The sequence below is a fragment of the Heptranchias perlo genome, chromosome 1, assembly GCF_035084215.1.
Source record: "Heptranchias perlo isolate sHepPer1 chromosome 1, sHepPer1.hap1, whole genome shotgun sequence".
Lineage (NCBI taxonomy): Eukaryota > Metazoa > Chordata > Chondrichthyes > Hexanchiformes > Hexanchidae > Heptranchias > Heptranchias perlo.
In genome coordinates, this window is record NC_090325.1 from 22,298,476 (window position 1) to 22,316,303 (window position 17,828).

Below are 17,828 nucleotides of genomic sequence, written 5' to 3' on the forward strand. Positions count from 1 at the left end.
ATGACTGCACAGTGTTCAGTTCCATTCGCAACCCCTCAGATAATGAAGCAGTCCGAGCCCGCATGCAGCAAGACCTGGACAACATCCAGGCTTGGGCTGATAAGTGGCAAGTAACATTCGCGCCAGATAAGTGCCAGGCAATGACCATCTCCAACAAGAGAGAGTCTAACCACCTCCCCTTGACATTCAACGGCATTACCATCGCCGAATCCCCCACCATCAACATCCTGGGGGTCACCATTGACCAGAAACTTAACTGGACCAGCCATATAAATACTGTGGCTACGAGAGCAGGTCAGAGGCTGGGTATTCTGCGGCGAGTGACTCACCTCCTGACTCCCCAAAGCCTTTCCACCATCTACAAGGCACAAGTCAGGAGTGTGATGGAATACTCTCCACTTGCCTGGATGAGTGCAGCTCCAACAACACTCAAGAAGCTCGACACCATCCAAGATAAAGCAGCCCGCTTGATTGGCACCCCATCCACCACCCTAAACCTTCACTCCCTTCACCACCGGCGCACTGTGGCTGCAGTGTGCACCATCCACAGGATGCACTGCAGCAACTCGCCAAGGCTTCTTCGACAGCACCTCCCAAACCCGCGACCTCTACCACCTAGAAGGACAAGAGCAGCAGGCGCATGGGAACAACACCACCTGCACGTTCCCCTCCAAGTCACACACCATCCCGACTTGGAAATATATCGCCGTTCCTTCATCGTCGCTGGGTCAAAATCCTGGAACTCCCTTCCTAACAGCACTGTGGGAGAACCGTCACCACACGGACTGCAGCGGTTCAAGAAGGCGGCTCACCACCACCTTCTCGAGGGCAATTAGGGATGGGCAATAAATGCTGGACTCGTCAGCGACGCCCACATCCCATGAACGAATAAAAAAAAACATCCTCCCCAACTTAACTCACAGGAAGAGTTTACAAATTAAGGCATGTACAATAATGTGCACTCCTGCTCTTATTACACCACTTCCACCAGGTCAAATTCTGGACTGCAAAAGTATACTCACATTAAATTAGACTCATAATTTTGATAGAATCTAGCATGCAAACGATTGACCAGAATCTTAAATGGACCAGCCACAAAAATGCCATGACTACTGGAGATGGTCAGAGTCTGGGTATTCCGCATGGAGTGCTCACCTCTTGACTCTCCAAAGCCTCGCCACCACCTACAAGTCACGTCAGGAGTGTGATAGAATACTCTCCACTTGCCTGGATGGGAGCAGCTGCAACAACATTCAAGAATCTTGACAGCATCCAGGACAAAGCAGTCTGTTTGACTGGCACTGCACTTCATGCACTAGCCTAAACATCCACTTCCTCCACCTACCAGCATACTGTGGCAACAGTTTGTACTATTGACGCGTGTCTCTAAGCAAGTATAATTCTGTTCATACTGACCAAAACAGGAGTAGTCACTAAATGATCAAAACCGACATCTCCACTGTGGCAGTGAATGGTGCTCTGCTCATGTGATCAAACTCATAAAATAGATCCTATTTTTTTATGTGGAGGTCATTATTGGCTTTAGAAGTACAAGAGCTTCATTCACTCAAATGTCATATGACTCTGGCTACAAATTCTTTGTTTTTGGCTAACATAAATTTCAATATATAAGTAGCCCAACCGGCTTATAATTGTTTTTAAATGTGATTTATAAACCTGTCTACAGTCTGTAGTAAGTATGATTTCCAGTTACTGTCCCTGCAGCATTTTAAAGGATGTTCAAGTCATTGGGGGAGGGGTGGGAGAGGGGAAGAAGGGAGGAATGAAGTCAAACCTTAAAGGCAAGAATGATAACATAAGAAATAGGAGCAGGAGTAAGTCATATGGCCCATCAAACCTGCTCCACAATTCAATAAGATCATGGCTGATCTTCAACCTCAACTCCACTTTCCCACTCGATCACCATATCCCTTGATTCCCCCAGAGTCCAAAAAATTACCTAGCTCAGCCTTGAATATACTCAACGACTCAGCATCTGGGATACAGAATTCCAAATGCCTCCTCATCTCAGTTTTAAATGGCCGACCCCTTATCCTGCGACTATGCCCCCTAGTTCTACACTCTCCAACCAGTGGAAACAACCTCCCAGCCTCTACTCTGTCAAGCCTCCTCAGAATCTTATATGTTTCAATCAGATCAGCTCTCATTCTCTAAACTGCAGAGAGTATAGGCCCATTCTACTCAACCTCACCTCAGAGGACAACCCTCTCATCCCAGGGATTAATCTAGTGAACCTTCATTGCACTGCCTCTAAGGCAAGCATATCCTTCCTTAGATAAGGAGACCAAAACTGTATGCAGTACTCCAGGTGAGGTCTCACCAAAGCCCTGTACAATTGTAGTAAGACTTGCTTACTCTTGTACTCCAACCACCTTGCAATAAAGGCCAACATGACATTTGCCTTCCTAATTGCTTGCTGTACCTCATGCTATCTTTTTGTGTTTCTTGTACAAGGATACCCAAATCTCTCTGAACACCAACATTTAAGTTTCTCACCATTTAAAAAATATTCTGTTTTTCTATTTTTCCTACCAAAGTGAATAACTTCACATTTCCCCACATTATACTCCATCTGCCACCTTCTTGCCCACTCACTTAACCTATTTATATCCTTTTGCAGACTCTTTGTGTCCTCCTCACAGCTTACTTTCCCATCTAGCTTTGTAGCATCAGCAAACTTGGATACATTACACTCAGTCTCTTCATCCAAGTCATTAATATAGATTGTAAATAGCTGAGGCCCAAGCACCAATCCTTGCAGTACCCCACTAGTTAGAGACTGCAAACCTGCAAATGACCCGTTTATCCTTATTCTCTGTTTTCCGTCTGTTAATCAATCCTCTAGTCATGCTAATATGTTACCCCCAATCCCATGAGCACTTATCTTGTGTAACAACCTTTTATGTGGCACCTTATCGAATGCTTTTGAAAATCCAAATATGAACATAGGAACAGGAGTAGGCCATTCAGCCCCTCGTGCCTGCTCCGCCATTTGATAAGATCATGGCTGATCTGTGATCTAACTCCATATACCTGCCTTTGGCCCATATCCCTTAATACCTTTGGTTGCCAAAAAGCTATCTATCTCACATTTACATCTGCCTGAAAGGGTTGTGGAGGCAGGAACCCTCAACATTCAAGAAGCATTTGGATGAGCACTTGAAATGCCATAGCATACAAGGCTACGGACCAAATGCTGGAATATGGGATTAGATTAGACAGGGCTTGATGGCCGGCGCGGACACGATGGGCCGAAGGGCCTCTATCCGTGCTGGATAACTCTATGACTCTATTTAAATTTAGCAATTGAGCTAGTATCAATTGCAGTTTGCGGAAGAGAGTTCCAAACTTCTCCCACCCTTTGTATGTAGAAATGTTTTCTAATCTCACTCCTGAAAGGTCTGGCTCTAATTTTTAGACTGTGCCCCCACTCCTAGAATCCCCAACCAGCGGAAATAGTTTCTCTCCATCCACCCTATCTGTTCCCCTTAATATCTTATAAACTTCGATCAGATCACCCCTTAACCTTCGAAACTCCAGAGAATACAACCCCAATTTGTGTAATCTCTCCTCGTAACTTAACCCTTGAAGTCCGGGTATCATTCTAGTAAACCTACGCTGCACTCCCTCCCAGGCCAATATGTCCTTCCGAAGGTGCGATGCCCAGAACTGCTCACAGTATTCCAGGTGCGGTCTAACCAGGGTCTTGTATAGCTGCAGCATAACTTCTGCATATACTACATCCACTGGTTCCCCTTTATCTACCCTACTCAAAAAACATTAAGAAATTTGTGATACACAATTTCCCTTTCATAAAACCATGTTGACTTTGCCTAATCATATTATGATTTTTCTAAGTGCCCTGTTACCACTTCCTTAATAATGGATTCCATCATTTTCCCGACGACTGATGTCAGGCTAACTGGCCGATAGTTCCTTGTTTTCTCTCTCCCTCCTTTCTTGAATAGCTGGGTTACATTTGCTACCTTCCAATCCGTTGGGACCGTTGTGGAATCTAGTGAATTTTGGAAGATCCAATGCATCCACTATCTCTGCAGCCACCTCTTTTAGAACTCTCGGATGTAGGCTATCAGATCCAGGGGATTTATCGGCTTTTAGTCCCATTAGTTTCTCAAGTACTTTTTCTCTACTGATAATAAGTTTTAAGTTCCTCACTCTCATTAGACCCTTGGTTCCCCACTATTTCTGGTATGCTTTTTTGTGTCTTCTACTGTGAAGACAGATATAAAATATTTGTTTAACGCATCTGCCATTTCCTGATTCCCCATTATAATTTCTCCTGTCTCAGCCTCTAGGGGGAACCAATATTTACTTTTGCTACTCTCTTCCTTTTACATACTTGTAGAAGCTCTTACAATCCGTTTTTATATTTCTTGCTAGTTTACTTTCATATTCTATTTTCTCCCCTTTTATCAGTTTTTTGGTCATCCTTTGCTGGTTTCTAAAACTCTCCCAATCCTCAGGCTTACTACTCTTCTTGGCCTCTTCTTTTAATCTAATACTATCCTTAACTTCTTTAGTTTGCCATGGGTGGATCACTTTTCCGATGGAGTTTTTATTTCTCAATGGAATGTATATTTGTTGAAATGTTTGCCATTGCTTTTCAACCGTTATACCCTTTAATTTAATTTCCCAATCTACCTTAGCCAACTTGCCTCTCATGCCTATTTAATTGGCTTTATTTAAGTTTAAGACTCTAATTTCGGACTTAAGTACGTCACTCTCAAACTCAATGTGAAATTCTATCATATTATGATAGCTCTTCCCCAGAGGATCCTTTACTGTGAGATTACTAATTAACCCAGTCTCATTACGCAATACAAGATCTAAAATAGCCTGTTCCCTGGTTGGTTCCATGACATATTGCTCAAGGAAACCGTCGTGAATGCAACTTTTTTTTTATTTGTTCATGGGATGTGGGTGTCGCTGGCAAGGCCAGCATTTATTGCCCATCCCTAATTACTTGAGAAGGTGGTGGTGAGCTGCCTTCCTGAACCGCTGCTGTCCGTGTGGTGAAGGTTCTTTCTTCCAATAAGTCACTGAGTCCATGAACTCGTCCTCCAAACTACCTCTGCCAATTTGATTTGCCCAGTCTATATAAAGATTAAAGTCCCCCATGATTACTGCATTACCTTTGTTACAAGCTCCTATTATTTCATGATTAATACTCTGTCGAACGGTGTAACTACTATTAGGGGGCTTATAAACTACTCCCACCAGTGGTTTCTGCTTCTTGTTATTTCTTATTTCTACCCATACTGATTCTACTTCCTGATCTTCCAAGCCAAGATCTTTTCTCACCACTGTCCTTGTGTCATCCTTTATTATTCGGGCTACACCCCTTCCTTTTCCATTCTGCCTGTCTTTTCTGTATATCATGTACCCTGGAATATTTAGTTGCCAATCGTGGTCACTTTGCAACCATGTCTCTGTAATGGCTATTAGATCAAACTTGTTTGTCGCTATTTGTGCAATTAATTCATCCAACTTGTTACGAATACTCCCTGCATTCAGATAAAGAGCCTTTAATTTTGACGTTTTACCATTTTTTCTTGCTTTGACCTTACTTGTTGATGCTCTATTATTGATAAACACTCTGTCCTTCCTACCACACTCTGCTTATCTTTACCCAAATCACTACACTGCTCTGTTGCCTTGATTTTTCTCATTAGATTTCTAAATTTTCCCTTACCTGAGCCCCCCCCCCCCCCCCCACCCCCCATTTTAGTTTAAAGACCTATCTGCAGCCCTAGTTATTCGATTCACCAGGTCGCTGGTCCCAGCCCAGTTTAAGTGGAGACTGTCCCAACAGAGCAGCTCCCCCTTTCCCCAGTACTGGTGCCAGTGCCCCATGAATCGAAACCACTGTCTCCCACAACACTCTTTGAGCCACACATTTAACTCTCTAATCTGTTTGTCCCTATGCCAATTTCAGGTGGCTCAAGTAGTAATCCAGAGATTACCACCTTTGAGGTTCTGCTTATTAATTTAGACCCTAGCTCCTCAAACTGTCCCATAATGATTCATACCATTCTTAGTTCTACCTATGTCATTGGTTCCTACATGGACCATGACAACTGGATCCTCCCCCTCATGCTCCAAGTTCTTTTCCAGCCGTGAGGAGATGTCCTTAATCCTGGCACCGGGCAGGCAACACAGCCTTCGGGATTCTCGGTCGCAGCTGCAGAGAACAATATCTATCCCCCTGACTATACTATCCCCTAACACTACCACATTCCTTTTTACTCCCCCACTTGAATGGCCTCCTGTACCATGGTGCGGTTATCAGTTTGCCCATCCTCCCTGCAGTCCTTGCTCTCATCCATACAGGTAGCAAGTACCCCATACCTGTTGGACAAGGTCATGGACTGAGGCTCCTCCATCACTAGATCCTGGGTCCCCATACCTGCTGACTCGCAGTCACACCCTCCTCTCCCTGAACACTGAACGAATCTAAACTACTACCTAATCTAAGGGGTGTGACTGCCTCCTGGATCAAAGTGTCCAGGTAACTCTCCCCCTCCCTGATGCATCACAATGTCTGCAGCTCAGACTCCAGCTCAACAACGCTGAGCAGAAGTTCCTCGATTCATTAAAAAGTGAACCAAACGAGTTTATAAAATAGGGAAAAAAATGGAAAGAAAATATTAAGAAATCATACATTCTGTAATGTTCACCTCGTATTTTACAATATCTAATCTGTAATCAGTGAATTGGCAATAACTGTACTGAAGTAGTACAGAGATATTCAAAGAATAACTTGCATTTATATAGCACACTGAAAATGTTGCAACAAACTCACAGAGACATAAGGAAAAAAAATGAATGGTGAACCAAAGGAGATATTAGGAACATAGGAACAGGAGTAGGCCATTCAGTCCCTTGTGCCTGCTCCGTCATTTGATAAGATCGTGGCTGATCTGTGATCTAACTCCATATATCTGCCTTTGGCCCATATCCCTTAATACCTTTGGTTGGTTGGAGGGGCACCCAAAGACTTTGTCAAATCGGTGAGTTTTAAGGAGGGTCTTATAGGAGAGGAAGGTGGCGAGCCTGAGAGATTTAAGGAATGAATTCCAAAGCATGCAACCGAGGCTGCTGAAGGTGCAGCCTGCAATGGTGGGGCAAAGAGTGGGGAGAATGCAAGAGGCACGAAATCAGAGGAACGAACAAAGTGTTTTTGAGGGTTGTAGGGCTGAAGAAGATTACGGAGCTAGAGAGGGGCAAGGCCATGGAGGGATTTAAACACAAAGATGAGAATTTTAAATTTGACAGATTGGGGTCTGGAAGCAAATACAGATCAGCGAAGACAGGGGTGTTAGAGGAGTGGGACTTGGTGTGGAGTAGGATACGGAATGACCTAAAGTTTACGGAAGGTGGAGGATGGGGTTGGGAGGGTGGAAGACAGTAGAGCATTGGAATAGTCGAGTTTGGATACAAACGTTCACGTGAGTCGAGCAGATTTGCACCCGTGACAAAGAATGAACAATTTGTTGAAGGAGATGGAGCTTCATTCATCAGCAACTTTCTGAGACAAACCAGCTTCAGGGAATACAACCTGAATAAACGCATAGTGGTAGATAATTTTTTGGTCCTGAAGGGGGAGTCTGGGGTACATCATTACCAGAGCTCATGGTCTGCGTGCCCATGTAAATATCACTCCGTGCCACATTACATGGAAGATTACACAAGACTGTTGCTCAATGGGTAGCACTCTCACCTCTGAGTCAAGTCCCACTCCAGAGACGTGAGCACATAATCTAGGTTAACACTCGCAGTGCAGTACTGAGGGAGTGCTGCACTGTTGGAGGTGCCATCTTTCAGATGAGATGTTATATAGACTGCCCTCTCAGGTGGACGTAAAAGATTCCATGGCACTATTCGAAGAAGAGCAGGGAAGTTCTCCCTGGTGTCCTGGCCAATATTTATCCCTCAATCAACACCATCAAAAACAGATTATCTGGTCATTATCACATTGCTGTTTGTGGGACATTGCTGTACGCAAATTGTCTGCTGCGTTTCCTACTTTACAACAGTGACTACACTTCAAAAGTACTTAGTTGGCTGTAAAGGGCTTTGGACATCCTAGGGTCGTAAAAGGCGCTATATAAATCAAGTTCTTTCTTCTTTCTTTGACCAACAGACACAATCATGGAGTCAATTTTTATGGTTTTCAGTAACCTTTCCAGAAATTGCTGTTTGCTACGAAAAATGTTCTCAACACTAAATAATAAATTGTTATTCATAGGGCTTTCGCTAACAACTTCCCTGTTTTTGGCACATATCCATTTCAGATGCTAGCAGAAGTCTTCAGTACATCAGCGTCAACTTCCATGTCCGAATTGTACTTCTTAAATGACAGATACTCTTGACAAATGATCTATACTCCTGTGTCAATACAATGACAATAGCAACAGCAACAATAGCATGTCGAATAGCTTTCTAGATGACTGGAGTGCAACTAGTTACACATGCAGCTCTTGGACCAGGTAGTCTGGGGGAAGCAGATCTCTGAATACTTTGCCTCACCGCTTCTCTCTCAACCTTCAAAAGCCTCCTCAAAACTTACTTCTTTAACCCTGCTTTCAGTCACCCTTGTTAACTTCTCACCCACTTTCAGCTTAGTGTCCACTGCTTCCCCTGTAAAGCACCTCGGGGTATTTTGTTACTTGGAAGGTGCTACATAAACATCGATTGTTATTGTCTGTGACTCGGTGTAAAATCACTCAAGTTCCAATTTTAAGATGCAGCTTCTTGCCTCCCTCAGCAACTTCTGGGGGGGGGGGGGGCTGGTCCTCCTCTTCTACCGAAGGCCGACCCATACTTTTTCAGAACAATATGAGGCAGGTGGTCCTGTTTACTGGCAACCACAGGGACAAAAGGGAAAAAAAAACTTTTAGCTCCTGATTGGGAGTACTTCATTTCAACATAACAGGGAGATGCTAGCAAAAAAACTCCTGAATACCAATATAATGGCACTCGGGAAACTTTCCTCCACAGCATAAATTGCATTTACGGAAAATTTTCCAGGAAAGGTGGAACGTGAATGAACATGCACCTATAACCACTCCTGTTATGCATGATTGGCTATCAGCAATGTGTATCTGTCCTGATTTACTGCCCCAATCAGAACCCCACAGTTTGAATCAGGTGCTTTCTTGGAAAATGGAAATCAACGACTGTGGAGTGTTTCATGGGATCATTTAGGAAACTCAGCTTTCATGTTACAGTATTTCCAAGAAAAACAGTAGAACAGCTAGTATTTTTCATGCTTATCAGATAGTTATTGTACCACTTGACCTGAGTATCAGTGCTCTGAGTTAAAACTTTTTGTGTGTGTTTTCGTTTCCATGTAAATAAATTACAACTGACCATTAGAGTCAAGCAAACAATCAAGCAAAGGTGGTGTTGCCAGGAAGAGAAAGAAATGGGCCAAGTCGAAGCAAATCTTGTCTTCTGCTCAACTGGAGATATTAAACTGAAGCCCCCACCTGCCTGTTCAATTGGACTTTAAAGATTCCAGTATTTGAAGAAGAGCTGGGAGTTCTCCCAGGTTTCTGCCAAATATTCCTCCCTCAACCAATATCATCAAAAAAACCGGAGTAATTGCTTATCCATCTCATTATGGTCATGGAATGTTGCTGACACAGAATGACTGCCACGCTCGCCTACATAACAGTCACTGCATTCCAAAAGTAATTCATTGTGTGAAGCACTTTCGAGATGTTTCAATGGTATAAACTGCTATAATATGCAAACATTAATTACCCAATCCCCAAACTTTGTCCCTTTCTTTCCTGAAGGCACTGACTCTTGATGGATTAGAGGTTCCTGGTCACTGGCAACCCTCTGGTACGTGGGTCAAGTGACATTTTTTACACGTTAACTAGGGCAACAATGGTTAAAAGGCTATTCAACCACAGTAGACTTCACAGTTCAGATCAATCCTGTCCTTACCCAAAGTCCACAATCATGCAGTGTCCAGTATTTTAACTTTCCCTAGCCCATTCCTAAAAATTCTTATCTTGTCTTTAGATGCTCTAGAACTGCAGCTTCTGATTTTTTGGCAAAGAAACCCCCATAAACCACGCGCATTTTATGACTGATGAAGTTTTTCAATAAACGTGGTGCAAAACGCTCTCACTTTTTACATAGTCCTCACGATTTGGGAGACACTGGTAAGACTGTATTTATTGCCCATCCCTATTGCCCTAGAGAGCATTAAGAGTCAACTACACTGGGTAGGACTGAAGTCGGGTGTAGGTCAGGTTGGTAAGGATGGCAGGTACCCTTCCCTGCAACAAGTCAATGCTCCGCTTTCCAAATTTGCAAAACAACTTCCCAATGGGCACTCCATGTGATGTCACTAGACATGGTCTTCGCAGCAACCATCCAAATGGTCTCCCAACAGCAAAAAAAAAAAAATCAGAATACAGTTTTCGTTGGTGAATAAAAAAAGGATCTAACTCAAAATAACTGTTGTACCCAGAGTGAGAAGCCACAGAGTGAGAAGAAGGGTTGCTAACTTTTGCAAAGTCCAAAACCAAACAGCGGGTAGAGAAACAGGTGGTGGGATCACAGCTTGTGTTTTGATGTTTTATTTGCTGCTGATGAAAATTTAATGGAAACAATAACCTCAATAACGAGTGCCTCCCTATCGTAAATAAGTGAAAATAACTTTCTATTTTAGAAAACTGACTTTTGGTATCAAATTTTCCAGTTTAGTAATTTAGTCAATCCAGCAAAAAGAAAAGACTTCTGTTCAAAACCAGATGGGAGGCAGCCCCACGTAGGAAATCTATTTCAACAACTATGAACATGCTTCATCATGCTGATCTCATTCATTTGCATCTTTATTAACTTGCACAGTGATCCATACACACTACGTTATACTGTGCCACATATCACCAGTTAACTCCAAGCAACCTTCATCTAGGAGGATCTGATAGCCTATTTAGTGGACATATCTTCAAAGACCCACGGTACTGTACCACTATCATTTAACTTATAAGTGGTGCACTTATAATAAAGAAATGCAGAAGCTGTTCTCCACTGTAAGGCATTCCACTTAAATTGACAAGTAGATGCTGTACCACTGGCCCATCCAACAAATTAATTCACAATGTACTGGTTCTTAATAAAATTTGCAGAAGTGTCCACGTCAAAGATGATTACTGATACCCGAGTACATACGGTGCACAGCTGTTTTGATTCTGCATTGCCCAGCTGCTTTTCTCAGTAACGTTAATAATATTTTGTAATTGTTAAATTAGATTTTGATGACAACCCTAGAATGCATTGCCTCATGCGCAAGTTGAATATTCACAAATCAGATTACATTCCATCTACAGTGGGCTTCTAAATGCTCCTGGTTTTGCTTAACAGCAGGGTTTCTGTATCTTTAACAGTCACATGCAATAAAGGAAAGTCTTGAGGATGCATCATGTGGTCTGAATTCCTTATAGTAACCGTATGCAGTGCACTGAACCAAAATGCCAACGACCAAACTTTTTTTTAAACCAAAGGCTAACTGTATTTTTTTTCTATTTTTCTTCCTTTTTTTCCCCTGTCTATCCTGAAGGTGCTGACATTTGCTGGGGCATAATATTGGGGCATCAGTGAAAGTCCAGCAAGCAGCCATTCTTCACGCGCGAGTCTAGATGGAGCGTGCCAGCAGTCTATTTAACTGGTGCAAAGGAATGAAGGAGCATCACAGTCAAACCCAATCCTGCCCACACCTAACACCCAACACCCATACATGCACACTTTCCAGGTCACACCCCAGGAAATAACCCACAATAGGGCTGTTGTATCGGGGGCTAGTTTAATTTGGTTAATTGAGACTTTTTACTCAGGAATTGACTTACTAGAACAATAATTTTCTTGCAAAACTAATTCAGCAAGGTACCAATATACTGTTGACAAGAATAACAGGTTGTAAAAACAACCTTGTGTGTATTTAAGGATCCAATAATGAGGCAAATATATTTAATGAAATAAACATGTTAACTAAAACACACTAGTCAAATCATTGCTGAAGTTTCCCACTCTATGTCATTTGTACTAACTTATGAGTTAGTGTAGCATACCCAAGGAGTACAAAATCTTCCAGATAACAAAGATAAATGATAAGGACAGTAAGAATGTTCTGAGTGTGTATTTGTTTGCATGGTAAAATTGCACCTACAAAGAAACACTCAATTTTGCAATACAGATTCAGATTTGACAGTGCTACCAATTCTTATTTCTTGATTCAGCAAGTTGTGGGTTCAAGCCTTACTCCCAAGGCTTCAGCACATTGTCTATGCTGACATTCCTCTGCAGGCCTGAGGGACTGCTGCATTGTCAGAGGTGTCATCCTTTAGTTGAGGTGTTAAACCAAGAGCCTATACACCTATTCCACTGGCTCAGGGGGAATTTTAAAGATCTCAAGGCACTAGTTAGTTCTCCCTGTGTTCTGGCCAACATTCCTCCCTTATCACCAAAAAGTGATTAACTGGTTATTCAGCTCATGGTTGTTTTGGGGCCTTGCCACGAGCAGCTGAACTTCAAAGTGATTTATTGTGCAAAGAGCTTTGAGACATCTCAGAGATATGATAAAGCACTATATCAATGCAAGCATTCCTTTTTCTAAAAGTAATAAGTGTTCTCGTTACCAGCTGTTTCAGGTGTTGCATAGAACTACTAAGTCTACAGCACAGAAACGAGCCATTCGGTCCAACTGGTCTGTGCCAGCGTTAATGCTCCACACGAGCAGAATGATAATAATAATGAGTGTTACAATATGTGATTGGTTATGATAGAAGTTAGGTCATTCTGTAAAAACAGCATCCTTTCAGTCATGATTGTGAGCAGCAGGAATGAAGACCAGCTGATTTTTCAACTTCCTAGCCCAGGGGCAATGAACCAGTTGTAGCATCCCAAATGGCATCAGCTAAATCACAGAATTTTACAACACAAAAGGAGGAGATTCGGCCCACTAAACCTGCGCCAGCTCTCTGAAAATGCATTTAGTCCTATTCCCCTGCCCTTTTAATTTATGTTTTCAGGGATTGAGACTGGCACCTTCCGGGCTGTATGAATCAGTAGGATGCTGGGGTATGCATTTATCCATTAGCTATCACGGGGAGCTAAACGTAACTGGTTTATTCCAAAGACTTAATGATCTCCTTACATCCTGAGGTTATACAAATGTTATTTATTACTTTTTTCTAAAATGGTATCCCTTCTCCCCCAAAAAAAGATTAGCCACCAGTGGAAGAGAGAGCCGAGAGCAGAAACATCAGTGCCTGTAATGTTCTTTGGTCAACCCAGCAGAAAGCCCTTTTCAGCGCTACAAGAACAAGTATCGTTTTGAGGCATGCTCAATCTCAAGAACTGAAACCTCCATTGTGACAGCTGCTAGCAAAGTTTAATTTGCAACAGTGCTGTAAACTACATAGGTGATTTTTTTTTGGCAAACAACTCATGCTAGGCCACTCTCGAGCACTTCTTAGTGAATGGATCAAAAATGGCATTAGCCGAAGCAAGATACATAACCTCCCTTACAACATGTATTTTTATAGCGTCCTTTATAGAGAAGTGTCTCAGAATGCTTTACAGTGGGAGAGGGCATAGGAGGACCCAAGCACGAGGTAGGAAAGGTTAAATGGGTGTATAGATGGAACGTATGGTAAATCAACTTTTAGGAGGCTTTTGAAAGGAAGTGGAGAGATTGCAAGGCAAAGCAGTTTATAAAAGAATACTTTTATTTCTATAGCACCTTATTGCATTGAAATGTCTCCAAAATATCACATAACAAATTTTTTTGAAGTGCCGTGACTGTACTGTAAGCAAATATGGCAGCGATGCTGCACTAGCAACATCCTCCAGATGAACGACCAGTTAATGTTTTGATGGTGTGGGTTGAGGGAAGAATGTTGGCCAAGTCACCCAGAGGACTCACTGCTCTTTTCTTGAAAAGTACCATGGAATTTTTAACATTCATCTGAAGCACTGGAACAGGTAATCTGGGCCTTGGAAGGGCAGATACATGTTGGTCAACAGCTGAAGCAGGTTGCCAGTTCAGATGTTAGGACATCTGCCTTCCCCATCAAATCTTATCTGGTCGCAATTTAACAGTCTGTATGTTCATTCAAACCCTCTACAGTGCAGACCCAGGGCATAGTATCACAGAGTGACAGGGTGGAGATTCAAACCCACAGCCATCCACACATCCAGTTCCCAATCGCATAGACCTCACTGTAGGAGGCACTGAGACAAAAAATATAATCAATCAAGCAGAGGAGAATTTTCATTAGGGTTTGATATTTATTTAGAATTCAAAAACCCAGCGATAACAAGTAGTAAATCAAAGTTGGAGGAGTGAAGGAGGTGGTCTAGAACCTACAGCTGGAGAAAATCATTCAAACTAGCTGTTGTGAGACCATGGAGCAATTTAAAAACAAGAGCAAGGATGCTGAAATCAAGGACAGGCGTGATGAAAAGCATATGGGGTGTGCAGGCAAGGGAGAACTCAGGCTGCAGAGTTTTGGATTAACTGGAGTTAGCGAAGGTAAATGGGAGGCTGCGGAGGAGGGGCTGGATTAAGGTTAGGGCAGCAGAGAAAGAGATGTAGGACCATATGCAGGATATGTTCTGGAGGTGAAAAAGATAAAGTCTAAGCTACTGACCGATGTGGCGTAGTAAGATCAGCTCGGGATCAAACCAAGACCCAAGTAAAGGGTAGGACGAGAATAAAAGGAAGTTATTATTGGCTCAGTAGTAGCACCTTAGCCTCAGAGTCAGAAGGCTGTGGGTTCAAGTCCCATTCCAGGATTTGAGCACGTAATCTAGGCTGACACTTCAGTGGAGTGCCGCACTGTCGGAGGCGTTGCCTTTCAGGAGGCGCTGAACCAATATCTGTGGGCATTAAAGATTCCATGGTGCTAATCAAAAAAAGAGCAGGGGAGTTCTCCCAGTGTCTTGGCCAACATTGATCCCTCACCAACATCACTAAAAAAGCATATTATCTGGTCACTAATCTCACTGCTGTTTGTAGGATCTTGCTCTGTGAAAATGTGGTTGCCCTGTTTCCCTACATTACAACAGTGACTATACTTCATTGGCTTTAAAGCACTTTAGGACATCCCCAGGTCATGAAATGTGCTATATAAGTACAAACTCTTTCTTTCTTTATTAATTTTGTTTTATGGAACTCAGCCTTCCAAGATTGATGCCCTAACATTCAGTGTTACAATAGAACTGGTGCAATATATTTTACTTTCTCTTTCAGGAGCGGGGGAAGAAAGTTTCTAAAATAACTTTAAAGACAGGGGGGGGGGGGGAAAGAGTGATGAATTGGTTTACAAGCGTTACAAGAGCATTTGACCCAATGTACAAGTTTCCTTTAGAGGGCCTTGTGCCAAGTTACCTAGAAAGTGCGTACTAAGTAACGCTCCGGCGAGGGTGTTCCGTTCACTTTGCCTTCTCTCCACCCCCTTTTGGTGGTGTGTTTTTTTTTTCCCACTTCCCTTTGCCCAGTTACCTGCCGTGATGTTTCCCTGGAGACGCACCACATACGCCACTCCATAGACCTGCGGGGAGGTGCCGTTGGGCGCGACCTGGAACCAGTTGGGATCGGCCACCGCCGTGCACAGGGCGACCACCGAGAAGCACTGAGTGACAGCGGCCGGCAGGTTGCGATTCTGCGGAACCCACAGTCTGCCTTCCATTTCCCCGACCCCGGCACGGTGCACTCGACGGCGCCTGAGAGGAGGAGGAGGAGGGAGGAGGAGGAGGCCGGGCCGAGACACACACACCGCTCTCCCTAACTCTCCAACTCCCCGCCTGACGCACCAACTCGCGTCGGCGTGATGACACACAAAGGGCTGTTAACTCTTTGGTGTCTGTGGAGCAGACCTTGGGGCTCTTGGGCCATGCCCAGCAGGCTCGGCGGGCACCGCTGCATCTGGCTGTGTGAGACTGATATTTAAAGTTGCTAGTTCCACACCACAACAGTCTATTCCCATGGTCTCATTACCAGAAACCAATGGGCAAAGAAAAACACAGAAAAGTTGTTGCAGCAGTGTCACCAAACCCCTGCCCCTTATCTGTAATTGTAAACAATTTTACAACACCAAGTGATAGTCCAGCAATTTTATTTTAAATTCACAAGCTTTCGGAGGCTTCCTCCTTCCTCAGGTAAATGTTCCTATCTGTAATGGATGTGGAGATGCCGGTGATGGACTGGGGTTGACAATTGTAAACAATTTTACAACACCAAGTTACAGTCCAGCAATTTTATTTTTAATCCCACAAGCTTTCGGGGGCTTTCCCCTTCCTCAGGCGGTGTGGAAATCTGTAATCGCCAGGTATTGTTCTGTGATTTATAAATGCGAGAGGTTCGAGGATTTCTTGACATTCACCTGAGGAAGGAGGAAGCCTCCGAAAGCTTGTGAATTTTAAAATAAAATTGTTGGACTATAACTTGGTGTTGTAAAATTGTTTACAACAGTCTAAAGATCAACAAGAAGCTGGGCACAGCACAGGTTCACCGCTCCAGTTCTGATGCTTGCTTTGTTTCTGGTGAAAATTCATTAAAATTCCTCAATAACTAAGGTCTCCAACTCAGAACAGAAGTAAAGGGGCAAAATAAACTTTACATCTGGCATAGATTTTAGATGTGTTGAAGTACACTCCTACACTTGATGTCAACACCCTTGGACTAAGGGAAGGAAAAATTAATGCTGGAAAGCGCACTTTAAGGGTATCGGGCAAGGACAGGATTGGCCTCACCTTTGATGCTACTCCCCCTTTTGAGGAGCCTGCCAACAATTACTGTCTGGGATCACACATGACGAACGGCTATTTGGACATGGTACCGAAGAGGCTACAGTGCCTGTGGAACCAGCATACAGCACGGAAGACTGTGTTTAGAAGGCAATGGACGTTATAATGGTGTGAAGGGAAGTACTGAGTGCAGTGCCCCAAGGGTTGTTGATATTGCAACCATTTCTAATCTATTTAATGACTTGGATTCAGAAATTCAATGCAAAGTGGTCAAATTGACTGAAGATGTGAAACTGGGAAGGGTACTGGTATCAAAAGAGGCAGGTCACAAATTATAGAATGAGTAGAATAAGATGTACAAGTGGTCAGAACACATAGAAGAGTGGTTAACATACAAAGTAGATTTACAGGAAGAATAATGGAGACAACAACCCTGGAATGTTTTAAGAAACATTTGGATGTTGAAATGGGCACTCTCCTGATGAATGAATTAAGATAGGCCGAATGGTCTTCCTTGTTCATAATTACCTTGTGAAATTGTGATACCCATTATAGTCTTGTCTCCTTCCATCTATAATGGGCCCACAGTCTCCATTCTCTTTCTCTTAATATGTTTATTACATTTAGGGTTCAGGGCTAGGGCAAGGGGCAGCCTGGGGGAAGATTTGATGTAGAGGACAAGGGGAAGCAGCAGAGGCAACTAAATGAATAGTCACAATCTCAGTAAAAGAAATCCAAGAACTCCTTGCTTTGTTAATGGAGGTGAAGATAGAGAAGGCAGGGGAGAGGGGTTTAAGGAGACAGTTGGTAGTGGAGAAAAGAACCTGGAGCTTATCTTTTCTCTCCAGGATGATTCTGGAGTAATGGGTGGTAGTGGCACAGGAAAGTAAGGCCAGATAGCATTTGATGTGATCCAGTCAGATCTGGTGATAGATGGCTAAACTATTTGTACGTCAGATATGCACAAGTCTGTGCCATTTGGACTTGAGAGAGTGAAGATGGGGTATATACCAGGA

General features: G+C 43.2%; 1 protein-coding gene across 1 annotated transcript in view; it reads right to left on the minus strand.

Annotated features, from left to right (window-relative positions):
• LOC137320395 (transmembrane protein 127) overlaps window positions 1–15,895 on the minus strand; it is a 33,091-nt gene extending 17,196 nt beyond the window's left edge. Inside the window, exon 1 of the mRNA XM_067982099.1 lies at window positions 15,569–15,895. Coding sequence (XP_067838200.1) covers window positions 15,569–15,755 — 187 coding nt within the window. The 5' untranslated portion in view covers window positions 15,756–15,895. The remainder of the gene's footprint in view (window positions 1–15,568) is intronic.
• Between the last annotated feature and the right edge of the window lie 1,933 nt (window positions 15,896–17,828).